This window comes from Glycine max, chromosome 6 (assembly GCF_000004515.6).
Source record: "Glycine max cultivar Williams 82 chromosome 6, Glycine_max_v4.0, whole genome shotgun sequence".
Classification (NCBI taxonomy): domain Eukaryota; kingdom Viridiplantae; phylum Streptophyta; class Magnoliopsida; order Fabales; family Fabaceae; genus Glycine; species Glycine max.
This window is the reverse complement of record NC_038242.2, coordinates 10,024,358-10,037,469: the sequence shown is the minus strand read 5'-3', so window position 1 is coordinate 10,037,469 and position 13,112 is coordinate 10,024,358. Positions and strand designations below refer to the sequence as shown.

At 31.3% G+C, this 13,112-nt stretch overlaps 3 protein-coding genes across 5 annotated transcripts; 1 reads left to right on the top strand and 2 right to left on the bottom strand.

Moving 5' to 3' along the window:
• Window positions 1-1,051: 1,051 nt before the first annotated feature.
• LOC100805630 (pathogen-related protein-like) lies at window positions 1,052-2,744 on the bottom strand. The gene is given in 4 exon segments (NM_001254702.2): window positions 1,052-1,418; window positions 1,788-2,089; window positions 2,340-2,472; window positions 2,595-2,744. Coding segments are annotated over 4 exon segments (717 nt in total). The 5' UTR covers window positions 2,733-2,744; the 3' UTR covers window positions 1,052-1,274.
• A 1,618-nt stretch (window positions 2,745-4,362) lies between these two features.
• On the bottom strand, window positions 4,363-6,087 carry LOC100805093 (pathogen-related protein). The gene is made up of 4 exons (XM_003526631.5): window positions 5,883-6,087; window positions 5,590-5,722; window positions 5,182-5,483; window positions 4,363-4,753 (listed from the first exon to the last, which is right to left on the bottom strand). The coding sequence occupies exons 1-4, from the start codon at window positions 6,018-6,020 to the stop codon at window positions 4,613-4,615; spliced, it is 714 nt and encodes a 237-aa protein (XP_003526679.1). The 5' UTR covers window positions 6,021-6,087; the 3' UTR covers window positions 4,363-4,612.
• A 2,655-nt stretch (window positions 6,088-8,742) lies between these two features.
• On the top strand, window positions 8,743-10,222 carry LOC121175049 (uncharacterized). 3 transcript variants are annotated; one of them, XM_041016427.1, is made up of 4 exons: window positions 8,743-9,012; window positions 9,093-9,158; window positions 9,243-9,283; window positions 9,378-10,222. In XM_041016427.1, the coding sequence occupies exons 1-4, from the start codon at window positions 8,984-8,986 to the stop codon at window positions 9,494-9,496; spliced, it is 255 nt and encodes an 84-aa protein (XP_040872361.1). In that variant the 5' UTR covers window positions 8,743-8,983; the 3' UTR covers window positions 9,497-10,222. The 3 variants fall into 3 exon arrangements, with proteins under 3 accessions (XP_040872361.1, XP_040872362.1, XP_040872360.1); XM_041016428.1 differs by lacking the exon at window positions 9,243-9,283 and having other exon boundaries at window positions 9,628-10,222; XM_041016426.1 differs by having other exon boundaries at window positions 8,743-9,158.
• The last annotated feature ends 2,890 nt before the right edge of the window (window positions 10,223-13,112 follow it).

The following is a 13,112-nucleotide window of genomic DNA, read 5'->3' as shown; positions in this document are numbered from 1 at the left end:
TTCCGTAAATTTAGTGAAAAAGGAAGAGTTGTTGTGGGAGGAAAAAAGTAAACATCACAACATTGTCATTTTATTTTTGCCATCATTTCAAATATGCTTCAAAGTATTCGTTTCCAAATTTGATTGCTAAATCCAACTGGCTGCTACAAAGAATTTTCCACAGTCTCTCCAAGTCCCATCACCAACTTGCACATCGATTTCATAAAGATAAAATGCATTTGAGAGATGTGAGAAGAACGATGAGAATGAAAAGATATTTTTGAAAGGATGAGAATGAAAAGATAGATAGAGAAGATAAAAAATTTAAATATCAAATTCTCGTCAATAACTTCAAGATGAACGCAATTGGAGTCACTGATAAATAAAAAATATAAAAAAAAAAAATGAACGCAATTGGAGCTTCTTTCGGGTCAATTTAAAAAGCAAGCATCACAACTCAATTTTTTTCTTAACCTACTACGTGGGCGCATATATTATTGGTAGAATGGGAAAAAACTTAGTGGAGCACAACGGGACTTATTTACATATATAATCATCTAAACTACCTGGGCTAATATAAAAAACAAGAATCACATCTAACCATAGTAGTAATTTTATTATGATATATTTTTCTCTCAAGACCCTTTAAATTTGCATTTAAACAAAAATGAATCTTCGCGTATTTGGCTCCTTATTTGTCGAGAGTTCTACGTTTAAGTAGAAGCTACCAATAGTAATTTGTGTTTCTCTACCTCAGTTCCGCCACTAGGTGGACTCTAGTAGTTTTTGGGTTTCTCTTTCAAATTGATGCAATTTTGTATGGATTTTCTTTTTATAGTACAAATTCATGTGATTTTTTTTGTCAATTTTCACGTAATATAGTATTAACATTTTACAAAATAAAAAAAAAAATAGTTATCTGCCTGATCGATCAAGAAGACAAAATCTTACACTATATGCACGTCGTGAACACGCTCTGTTGGATCCAAGCCCCCTTTTCTTTAATTTGTATGAAAATGGAATTCATGATGATTGAATATATTTGAGACTTTCAAGAAGATTTTGGAAGGGATTATCAGGAAATATTTTATAATTGACCAAGCTTATTATTACATGGGGGAAAGGGGGGTGGGGGTGTTATTGATTACAACATTAATTTGCTTGGATTTGGAGAGTCTGCAGTAAATATTACCTACAGATATAACTGTAAAAACTAAAAGTTAAACAAGCCATTGATGCAACAACTGCAATTAAACCTTTACTTCAAAGGTTAAACTTTTTGAACTTGTGCTGCTCTAGCCGGTGTTCCTGAGTACAGGACAGCTTGCAACAGCATCTTCAGCACTGCCATCAAACTTGGGACCTTTCAGGAGACCTCCAAGCAATTCGGCAGGATCATAAAAGAACTCCACCTTCACGATTTTTGAATTCTCATCCAACTGCATGTCACCCAAAACAATCAAAACTAAAATACATTAAAATTGCTGAATGAAAAGAGCAGTAACAATTACATCTACATCAGCCTCTTTGGAAATCTTCATAAAAAAAATCTCTTTTGTATATATGTTCGTCAACATTAACCAGTATTGGTGTTATATAGTCATTGTTCAAGTGTAACTCAGCTTCAGCTCGGTCCTCTTAAACAAATTTTCAACTTAAAATCATGTGAAAGAAAAAAACGTGATTAAGAAAGAAGATCTCAATAAAATATTCAATCAAATTTTTTAATAGAGATTAATCATCAATAAATCTTTTGCATCAATAACATGGTTAATATATATATATATATTAGTGGAAAGGTATGTTACCGTGAAAATGGCCATCCCATAGACTTCAATTTTGTCTCCAGTGGGGGCGTGGCCTTTGAAGGGACCCTCCATGTAGCCCCAGTGCCTGAACTTGTACACAATCACGGGTGGTCCAGAGTACACGTGCAGAATTTCCAAAGCAAACCCACGTGGGAATGTTGTCGTGAAGGCCTTATGGGATGAATCTGCTGTTTCTTCATATGGGTTGTAAGGCCTCAGTTTCTCTGGTATAGAGGTTTGCAGCAGTGGAATATACCCTCCTCCAAGCTTCCTTTTCTCTTCCAAACTAATAGGCTTCCTTCCTGTTAATAATCACAAATATGATAGGAATATAAGATAAATTGAATGGTTAAGGAAAAAAAAAAAAGAAAAAAATTATAAATTAGATCTCTTCTACTAACAAAATTAATATTATAGTAATTAATATGTTCCTATAAAAGAAAAATCACAAACATGAAACAACTAATACTTAGGAACTAATATGCATGAAATTCAAACCATGTAAAATGAAGAATGAGTTTGCAATTCTGCTTTCTCAAGACAAAACGCTACCGTTTAGGCTGAAAGTGTATTTCTCTGGGTCCACTGATCTGTTATCCTTGAAATCCTCCTTGTGGAACATTTCCATCTCCCAATTCTTCACTAAAGTCTGCACCTTTTCTTCAAGTGAACCCGGAGGCCATACCTGTCAAGAAAAACATAATCAAATTGTTCGATTTGGCATGAACAACTTTTTCTTTCTTCACTGGATAAATCATTTATATGTACACTCTTAATTGACACACAAAGAAATCAAGAAGAGGAGACCTTGGTTCTGCCTTCATCAAATAATTTGTTGACAACGTCATAATTTGGAGGAGCACCATATCTCCATTTGATGTTCTTCTCACTGTCTTCGCGCATAAAGGGGCGGTATTTGTCCTCCCTAACACTTGATGACGCCATCTTTAGTACCCTACGATCATTTGTTCAACTCGGTTTGTTTTATTTATAGGAGATAGGTATACTGTGCAAACCTTATGTTATAATTGTTTTACTTAAATTTTATTTTAATAATTTATTTTTATTAGTGTATGGCTGATTAGTCATACCATTTACTGATGAAGCTTTTGACCAAACATACCATAAAGCTTTAGACCACCGTGAAAGAAAGAGATACGGATCTAACAAAAAAATATGGCAACTCCCTAACCGAGATGTATGATTTTTTCTTTTTTTATAGAAATGATATCCTTCAATCTTTTATTTTTCCATATTATCAAATTTATTGATTATTATATTAATTTGTCAGAAAATTTGATCGATTATTTTTAATAAAAATTTCTGTTTTAATTATATTTTTCTCAAGCATATTTATAAGACTCAAATTCGATACATTATTTAAAGAAATCAAATATAATATTATTTAAACCAATAACTAATTGATCCTTCAATTTTATTTGAATTGAATAAAATTATTAACAGGGTAAACTTTTTTCCTTCAAATATTTAAAATTTTAATTTAATCTTGTAAAATATTTGAATTTTAGAAATTACATTTCTATACTTCTATAATAAACGTGCGTTTAATGACGGATATGAATCATATATTTAATATTTTGAATATTTCATATCACTATCATTATTTAAATGAAAATTTAAAATATTATTTTTGAAATGAAAAATATTCTTCACTGAAAAGTTCAAGAGGACTAGGAATCGTAATGGAACTCTTTGATAGAACAACTAATTTTCTTTGACTGGATTAGTCCACCCATGCCGCGGACAAATGAAAAATCAATTCAATTTTAATAAAAACTAAAAATGTAATGAACCTAATATAATGTGGTTCACTTAGTAAAAAAATATAGAGAATGGTTGACAAATAATTTTGTCATGATCAAATATTTAATTCTTAGATTCATGTATATATATAAAATATGGTTTAATTATTCATTTAGTTGTTATAATTTTTAAATTTATCTTTTTTAGTTTTTATACTTAATAAGTTTTAATTCTTATAATATCTCTGTCGTTAAGATTTTTTTAACTAGAATTAAAATTTTTTAACAACTATTGAGAATACTAAAAAATTCATTTATTAAATTTTAAAGATTAAAAAATTCACTTATTAGCTATAGGGATTAAAAAAAAATAAGTTTAAAAACTATAAACACTAAATAAGTAATTAAATCAAAAAATATTTATTAGAAAAGGTCAATTCTTTAAATATATCTCAATATGTCAAAAAAATTAATTCTTAAATCTTGATGGGAGTTGTCTGAATTCACCGAAAAGAAAGAAAATAAAAATATAGAATGCGCAAAACACGATATAAGACGGAAAAATTTGACGCAAAAATATTATTGGACAATTTTAATAAGATTATATTTGTGATTTATGGTAGATTAGATTAGGCTGAAAACCCAGGCCGATTTATTTTTTTAGATAAATGGTTTTGTATGGTCTCAAGAACCTTTATTTAAACAATTGAATCCATTGGAAGTTGGAAAAACTCCTTTCTTTTTTCAATTTATGTGGGATTCATGATGATTGAATTAATATATATAAACTTACAGAAGATTTGGACAGGAGCTTATCTAGAAATTGCTCATAATTTGACCAAGCTTATATATTACATGATGGGAGGGGGGGTATTACAACCTTAATTTGCTTGGATTTGGGTAGCTTGTAGTAAATATCAGTACAATTTTATTTATATAAACATAATTGTAAAAAAAACTAAAATTCAAACAAGAAGCCATTATTGGATGCAACAACTGCAGTTAATTTTTACTTATGGCCATCCTTTTCCTCAAGGCTTCCTTGAACTTGTGCTGCTAGCTCTAGCCGGTGTTCCTGAGTATAGGACAGCTTGCAATAGCATCTTCAACACTACCATCCTCAGGACCTTTCAGGAGACCTCCCAACAGTTCTGCCGGATCATAAAAAAACTCCACCTTCACGACTTTTGAATTCTCATCCAACTGCATGCATACCATGACCCCAAACAATAAAAAAATAAATAGAATTGTTGACTGGAAAGAGCTGTAATATAATTATATTGACATCAGCCTAATTAATCAAAACATACTTCAGTATATTAGAGGATTCATTGCTTTTTGTTAATAATTAATTTTTATCAAAAAATCTGACTTATTATTTTTAATAAAAATTTTCTTTTTTTATCTACAAAATTTTAAATTCGAGAAGAAATTCAATTCAATATCACTTAGATTATCAAGTTGATAGGAAACATGCTTGAATTTGAAGTACATAAATGTGAAAAGTTGTCTTATTGAGAAAATCTTAATAATTATTTTATCCATTTTGTACCTTCTTAACATTAATTATTTTAGTATTAATGTTAAGAAAATGGTTGCTTATGATTATCTGTGGATGGAAGTTATGTTACCGTGAAAATTGCCATTCCATAGAATTGAATTTTCTCTCCAGTTGGGGCGTGGCGTTTGAAAGGACCCTCCATGTAGCCCCAGTGCCTGAACTTGTACACGATCACTGGTGGTCCAGAATACACGTGCAGAATTTCCAAAGCAAACCCACGTGGGAATGTTGTCGTGAAAGCCTTATGGGATGAATCTGCTGTTTCTTCATAGGGATTGTAAGGCCTCATTTTCTCTGGTATAGAGGTTTGCAGCATTGGTATATACCCTCCACCAAGCTTCATCATCTCTTCCAGAGTCATAGGCTTCCTTCCTGTTAATTAATAATCATAAAACTAATATTCAGGAATTAATTGTATGAAATTCAAACCATACAAAAAAAATGAGTTTGCAATTCTGCTTCTCAAGACAAACACTACCGTTCAGGCTGAAAGTGTATTTCTTTGGGTCTATTGATCTGAAATCCTGCAGGTCCACCTTGTGGAACATTTCCATCTCCCAATTCTTCACTAGAGACTGCACCTGCTCTTCAAGTGAACCCTGAGGCCAAACCTGTCATAAAAGCATAATTTAAATTGTAGGATTAGCGATTGACATGACTCACGATGATCCGTTTTTAATTTCTTTCTTGCACTCCACAAGCATTTATACACTCTTGATTGAACTATACAAATTAATTAATTAACACAGAAAGAAATTAAGAGAAAGAGACCTTGGTTCTGCCTTCTTCATATAGCTTGTTGACAACGTCGTAATTTGGAGGGGCACCATATCTCCATTTGGTGTTCTTCTCAGTGTCTTCGCGCAAATAGGACCGGTAGTTGTCCTCCCTAACATTTGATAATGCCATCTTACTTTAGTACAGTTCAATGTTTTGCTCCTCTTAATTTATGGGCGGCGTATGACACGTATTAGATAACTCTGTCTGCTTTTTTTGTTTGTTTGTTTATATTTGTTTATGAGATTTTTTTGTCTTTCCATCATATTTTTGTTTTTATTAAAAAATATCTAAGTTTCACATGATGGTCTTAATCTTTGAATTGTAGTTTATATATATTTAAAACAATTTCATTTAATATTAATTGATTTTGAAATGAAATTTAATAATATTCACTCAGATAATCAATCAATTGTATCACTCAAATTAATAACTTATTTTATATTATAAAAATTAAATAGTAACAATGTAAATATTTGAAAAATGTAAATATATAATACATAGATAAATATATAATAGCTCGTGATGACTTATTCATTTGATTATTTTAAACCCTCCTCTTCTATTATTGCCGCAAAACGACATCTTCGGGCTGGCTAGGAATTGTATAATTTTGTTCACTTTGTATTTGACAGGTATCTTCACATAGAGTAATTTTTGTTTAATTTGATGAATTATTAATTTCTTACCATGGTGGTCATGGTCATGGAACGGAACATTTGTTCTTTAATTATTTTAACGGACCATTAAAGGTGTTTCTGTCACGGTCAACTTGGGTATGATGTTAAAAACTTTTTTTCTTGAATTGACTTTCTTTGTATAATTATTAGAGTGAATTTAGATTTGATGTTAAAAATCTTCCTTATTCATATTTTTAATTATTTTTTTATCTTTAATCCTCTTTTTTATATCTGCAAGTTATAAATAAAAAAAAATATCAATTGTTATCTTTTAAGTAAAAAATAACTATTAAATAAATATTTTTAAAGATATGTTTAATATATTTTTATTATCAACAATAGTTTATATTTAGTCGTTATCAGACTCCTTTCTCATTATCCAAAGGTCATAATTCTTTTCATCATAGATTGGAGGAGCAAGATTCGACATCCATTTCACAATAGGTTGCTCGTGAAGAAGACTTCGATACCAATTGTTAGTTTTAATTGTTGGATAAAGAAAGTATAGCAGAGCAAGGAAGCAACGTGACTAATGACTGAGTTTGTTTAGTATTGCAGAAGTGTGTAATTTTATTGAATTAACTTATGTTTAAGTACACTGAAATAACTGAATAAAAGTCCCTCTCCATGATTTGAAGAACTACTATTGATAGTGGAAAAATAAATTCAGAAACTTACTTATCCGATATATCCTTACCTTGACTAAATTAACTTATTCAGACTAAAACTATTGCATCCAAAAGGAACCTTTGCAATATACTATATTTTATTTTATTTGGTGACTATAGATTGTGGAATTCCCCCTCAAGTTATTGTAAATTGTAGATCATGGACCAATATTGTCCAGAGAGCAGAGGTAAAAAGTCAACCATCTTTTGTAAAAAATAAATAAAAAAATATTACGTATGTTGTTTCTTCTTTATTCATTTCAAAAGATATATAAATTAATAAATATAATTAATACTTTTATGTTAAAAGTGTGAATTTATTAAGGAGGTATAATTCAATTAGTTAAACAAATAAAAAATGAGTTTAATTTCTATTATGCGGTAATATTGCCCCCATTCCCTTTAGGTTGTAGGGATTATTCCAGATGCTTATAGTCACATATACTCTGATGGGAGAATAATAGAAGGTCTAAAAAAAATACTTAAAGACATGTGATACCTTATATAGAGGTAAAGTGGCGGAAGAAACTAATTACCGCAAGCTACGGAATAAGGATACATAGTGAGGCTCAAGCTGGATCTAGTAGATAGGATCAAAATGGATGCATAATAGTATGAAATAACTTATTTTATTGTATTTTTTCAATAAAGCATATTAAATATTAATCCACAAATAATTTACTCGTTGAAACAAAAAAAATTATTTCTCGTTATTTAGGTTGGATCCACACTTCGACGACTTTGATTGCATCAACAATACTTGCGTAAACAAATCCAAAACATTGTTGTAATGTAACACGTGTTGAATTATATCTTGTATATTTCTTGGATCAATGGCAATTATATAATATTAATAAAATTAATTTTTAATTCAATAAATTATGAGACACCCATAATTTCTAAATTAAAAAAAAATATCACTTATATAAAAAACATTAATTAAATGTCAGGAAAAGCAAAAGGAGACAATAAAGTTGGATAGAAGAGGTCAATTTGAATAATTTCGTTCCCATTGGTTACAATCATTAGCAAAGGACATACAACAGAGTTTCATTTTAGGGTACAATAATCGGCAAAGGCACAGAAGCGTACCTCGTCCATGACATAACATGTATTTTCTTTTAGATATTTTTTGTTTGGCGTGCCATTTGCAAAGATTCCATAATTTCAGTAATTTTCATTCCGTCCAGGTCTCTTATAAACTATAATATAAGGAAAAAGTTAGCCGTGCATCAAACTTTATTCCATAGGCAATGATTTTTTACTTACAATCATTATTAAATAATTCATCAGCACCCTTAATTATTTTCTCTTCTCTCTCTTTTCTTTTTCTTTCCAAAGTGTAGATCAGTAGTGATGTCCAACCACCATTTTTCGAATTGGATACTTATAGGCAAAAAGAGAAAAGAAACAAAAGTGTAAATGTGTAATACAAGAAGTCGTAATTAATATAATATGATAAAGAGAACAACGTAAGTGGAGTGTATATATCATAATATATTAATATCATCATCACTGGTTCACAAACGGATGGAAGAAAAGCTGCTTTTACCAAGCATAGTATCTTCTTCTGTGTAGCGAATTGTGTTAACTGGAAACTTCTCTGTCCCCAAAAACAGAACAATGAAGGAACTGGGAGTGGTTGCAGTGATGTTGACGGCACAGTTACTGGATGTGATCGTCAACACTCTGAGCCAAGCAGCCATGAAGAAGGGCATGAATAACTTTGTATTCGTCATGTACTCCAATGCTTCCTCTTTCTCGTATCCTTTATAGGTATGAATTTATCAAAATTCAAAACAAATATGAACTTGTGTGTTGGCTTGGCTTCTTTTTTCTAATTTTGGTTTGTGCAGGAAGAGAACACTTCCTCCACTCTCGTATAACAACCTTGGCCTGTTATTTGTTGTTGGCTTGTTCAGGTACTTGTTCACCCTACTTTGGCTAATAAAAACATGTCTCATCCATGCAATTTGACTGAGTATTTGGGGCACTGTTGCTTGCAGCTCATACTTGTTTTCTCTCAATAAACTACATACTTGTGGTGGTAATCAATGCAAATCTGAAACACCTTTTGGCTTATTTCCAACGACAAACATGGCTCATGATATTGATTTTAGTTGTTTCTTTCATTTTTCTAGACACGGATAGTCAGAGAATACCCTGCAGAGTTGGTGGTGGTACTAATTCGCATTGCATTAACCTCTATACTATCTGTTCCTGCTGCACTGATTTCAGAAAAGGATCTAAAAGCTTTTAAACTGGGATTTAATATGGAGCTGATAGGAGCATTGCACTGATTTCTCTTTTGTTAACATGCTCAATTTAAAACATATCTTGTGGGTCCAAGAAGGAATATAATTACAAGGATCTAACTTAATTTATGTACAGTGTTATTGGAGCAGCCATAGTAGTTATTGGTTTTTATGCTGTTATTTGGGGGAAAACTCAAGAGAAGGTGGAGGAAGATTGTACAGTTTACAACTCTGAGTCATACAATGATGAGGTCCCTCTTTTACAGAACAAGAAAATGGGGGAATAAAATCCTCAGGAAATGATAGCACCACAAGTTTCAATGTTCTTGTTTCCTATGAATTTCTTCCCTGGAAGAGCTATATATATGCCTATATATTGGTCACCAGGGACATGAAAGAATGCATAATTTGTTGCCGATTTGCATAATATATTCATTTTTTGAGTGCCACTTATTGCCTACATCCACCATGGAGAAAGTTCAGAGAATGGATTACAATTTTCTGCCAAGGCTGAGTTGAATTCAGTACACAGAGATCAATCAGTTTGACCTTTTCTTCTTCATTTGGTAATTGTGATTTCCCCTCCTGTTGTAAACTGTAGAACATATCTTTAAAAAAAAACCTGTAAATCTTATACCAATATTATGATTCTTCTGTTCAAAGAATAGAATAAGTAATTTCAGTTGCTAATATATATATAAAAACAAAATTAACGTTGGTATTTCATCTTATACATGATTTGTTATGCATGCACGTCATTGATTTTCTTATCAACAATTGAGATTATTAACTGTAAAATAGTTAAATCAACTAATATTATTTATTCTTCATCACCATTGATGTTTATTTATTCTCAATATTTATTGCTTAAGGGAGTGGTTGACCGGGAAGAAGCTTCATATCCGGGAATCATAATTATTGGAAAAATAATGTTTGGTTGTTGATGGTAAATAGTTAGATAAGTTTTCTGAGAATTTAAGTGATATTTTATTAATTATTTTAATTTAATAAAATCAGCATGATATTTTTTGCTGTATTAAAAAAGTTAATTTAAAAAAGAAAAAATTCTCACATTTCTTAAAATAAGAAAAATGTTTCTTTTTTTAATACCAAACATGAGAAATTAGAATTTTTAACGTAAGATTCTCATAAAACTAAAAAATTTCTTTCCTAAAATATCCTTTATTATATTTATATATAAAAACAGTATACCCCATTTTTCCAACTCAACATAATTCTTTTGGAGGGCAAACACCCAAGGACATAAGAATAAATCATGCCTCTCTACATTTGTTGATTCAACCATGTTCCTTATCTCCTTGAGTAAATATCTAAAAAAATACGTAGTATTTGTGCATTAGAAATGATCAATCACATGCCGACAATGATGTTAGCAAAACTAAGCATTATAAACCGAACGCTTCTTCTTGCGTGCCCGCCTGTTTGTGTTCTATGGTTGTGACTAAGCAGTAGTGCTTCCCAACGGGGTGCGAGAGGAAAGGATTGGACTTGGATAGTGGATAAGGAGGACCAAGAAGTGTGGTTCGCATGAGGAAATTGCAAGGGTGATGTGGTGAATGCAATGGTTGAAGATGTGAGAGGGCTCAATGGAGGGGGTATGAGAAATAGGAAAAAATAATTACAAGAGGAGGTATATTAATATCAAATGATGTTTATATAGCAATTGCCTTGGCAAAACCAGTTTCATATGTTGTGTCAAATAGTCCAACTCATTTGAGCCGGTCATTCTATTTGCAGTTTTGCACCCTTTTTTTTTTCTCAATACACTTGAGATGATGATGGCTTGCCTATAAAAAAAAATACAACTTTTTATTTGAAAATATCAAAATACCCACTTTATCTTTCTCCTCTTTTTTTTATTTAATCTTTAAAACCACTTCCCTTCCCCTCTCCCCTATTCATGCATACCTCCCCATTTTCAATTATGTCCGGGCACTGGGTGAGATGTCTAGTAGTGGGATTTCATGTAAAAAGAGTTAACTAATTGTTTACAATGCACCTTATTCGTGCGATGGCATTCTTTATTCAACTTTTCTTTATATATTTTAGTTGTTCCAAATAAATTGTAGCGATCATGGTTCGAGGTTTACCAACTTTAAACTCATTGAATTTTAGGCCGTAGTCCTTCTAAGAATGTTCCCACCAATTATTTCCCACTCTAATCCCGTGCATGATTCAATCGTCACTCGAATAGGCTTTGGTATTCTATCATAATTGATGTCTAACTAATCGTATTGCAAGTAGGGATAGGTAAATAGGTCTATGGATTGGTCCGTGAAACTCGCGGTCCGTGTGGATTATGGACCAATTTTTTTAAACGATCCATGGTTAGGTCATATTTTTTGGTCATTTTTGTCCCGCTTAACCCGCGGACTATACGGGTTTGACCCATGGGGTCCGCAGGTTGTTTGCAGTCTGCATTAGGTTTGATTTGTGTGACATTGACCCAATTATATTAGGTTTGATTTTCTCTTTTTCACTTTAAACTTTTCTTTTAAATTAACAAATAAAGAAATATATTAGATAAGATAAAGATTTAAAGATAAAAATAAAATATTTAAATTAAAAGATGATAAAGATAAAAAAAATAAAAGATAACAGAAATAAAAGATTAAGATAAAAAAAGGATAAGATAAGAAAAATAAAAGATAACAGAAATAAAAGATTAAGATAAAAAAATATAAGTGATAACCTACTAAAAATCGAATTAGGCTTCTTGTTGACAACGTACAAGCCTTGATATGTATTAGGCTTCTTGTTGACAACGTACAAACCTTGATATGTACTAAAAATTAGTTACTAGGATTTGATATGTAAGGTAAATAATATGTAATAATTATTGTTTTTTAATCACTTAACTTGACTTTATTCTAATATTTATTATTATTTTGAGTTTTAGGAAAAGAAGATGAAGATGTAGTGATGAAGAAGACTCAAGCTACTTCAAATATGGAATCATTTGTTATTGGAGATGTTTAAATTTCATATTTTAGATTTATTGCTTGGATTTTCTTTTGTTAAGACATTATTTATTTTATTGATGTAATTGACTAATTATTGAGATTTTATTTACATTTGTATTGAACTTAATCTGATTCTATTGTATTTTTATTAAAACTGAAATTCTTTTAAAACTATTGTTTGATCTGCAGGGTCCGCTGGACGGGGGCGGACCAATTTATTTGATCCGTGTAAGAAGTGTGGTTGACTGGCCAGATTCGCTACCAATGTGGGCAGGCCTTATGCAGGGCGGGTTGGCCCGCTTACCCACCCCTAATTGCAAGCTCCCTATCAACATTCTCTTACTTTGAAGGTCCAAATTGAATGAACAAACCTCAATTACATGTGGGCACTCCATGGCATGATTCTAGTGTGGTAAAAGCTAAGAAATTCAACATGTCGGTTCTCCCACTTTCTATTATGGAAAATCAACCTACACATGAGCAAAATTTACCTCATGTTTGTCCATGTTAACCTCCACCATGAGCCTCAGAATGACCCTCGACAAACGAAGCAGCATACTCTTATATTATTTGACTCAGAAGGTTAAGTTCTTTAATCATCTCTCTAAAGTTTTCTTTGATGTGATATTCAATTTGT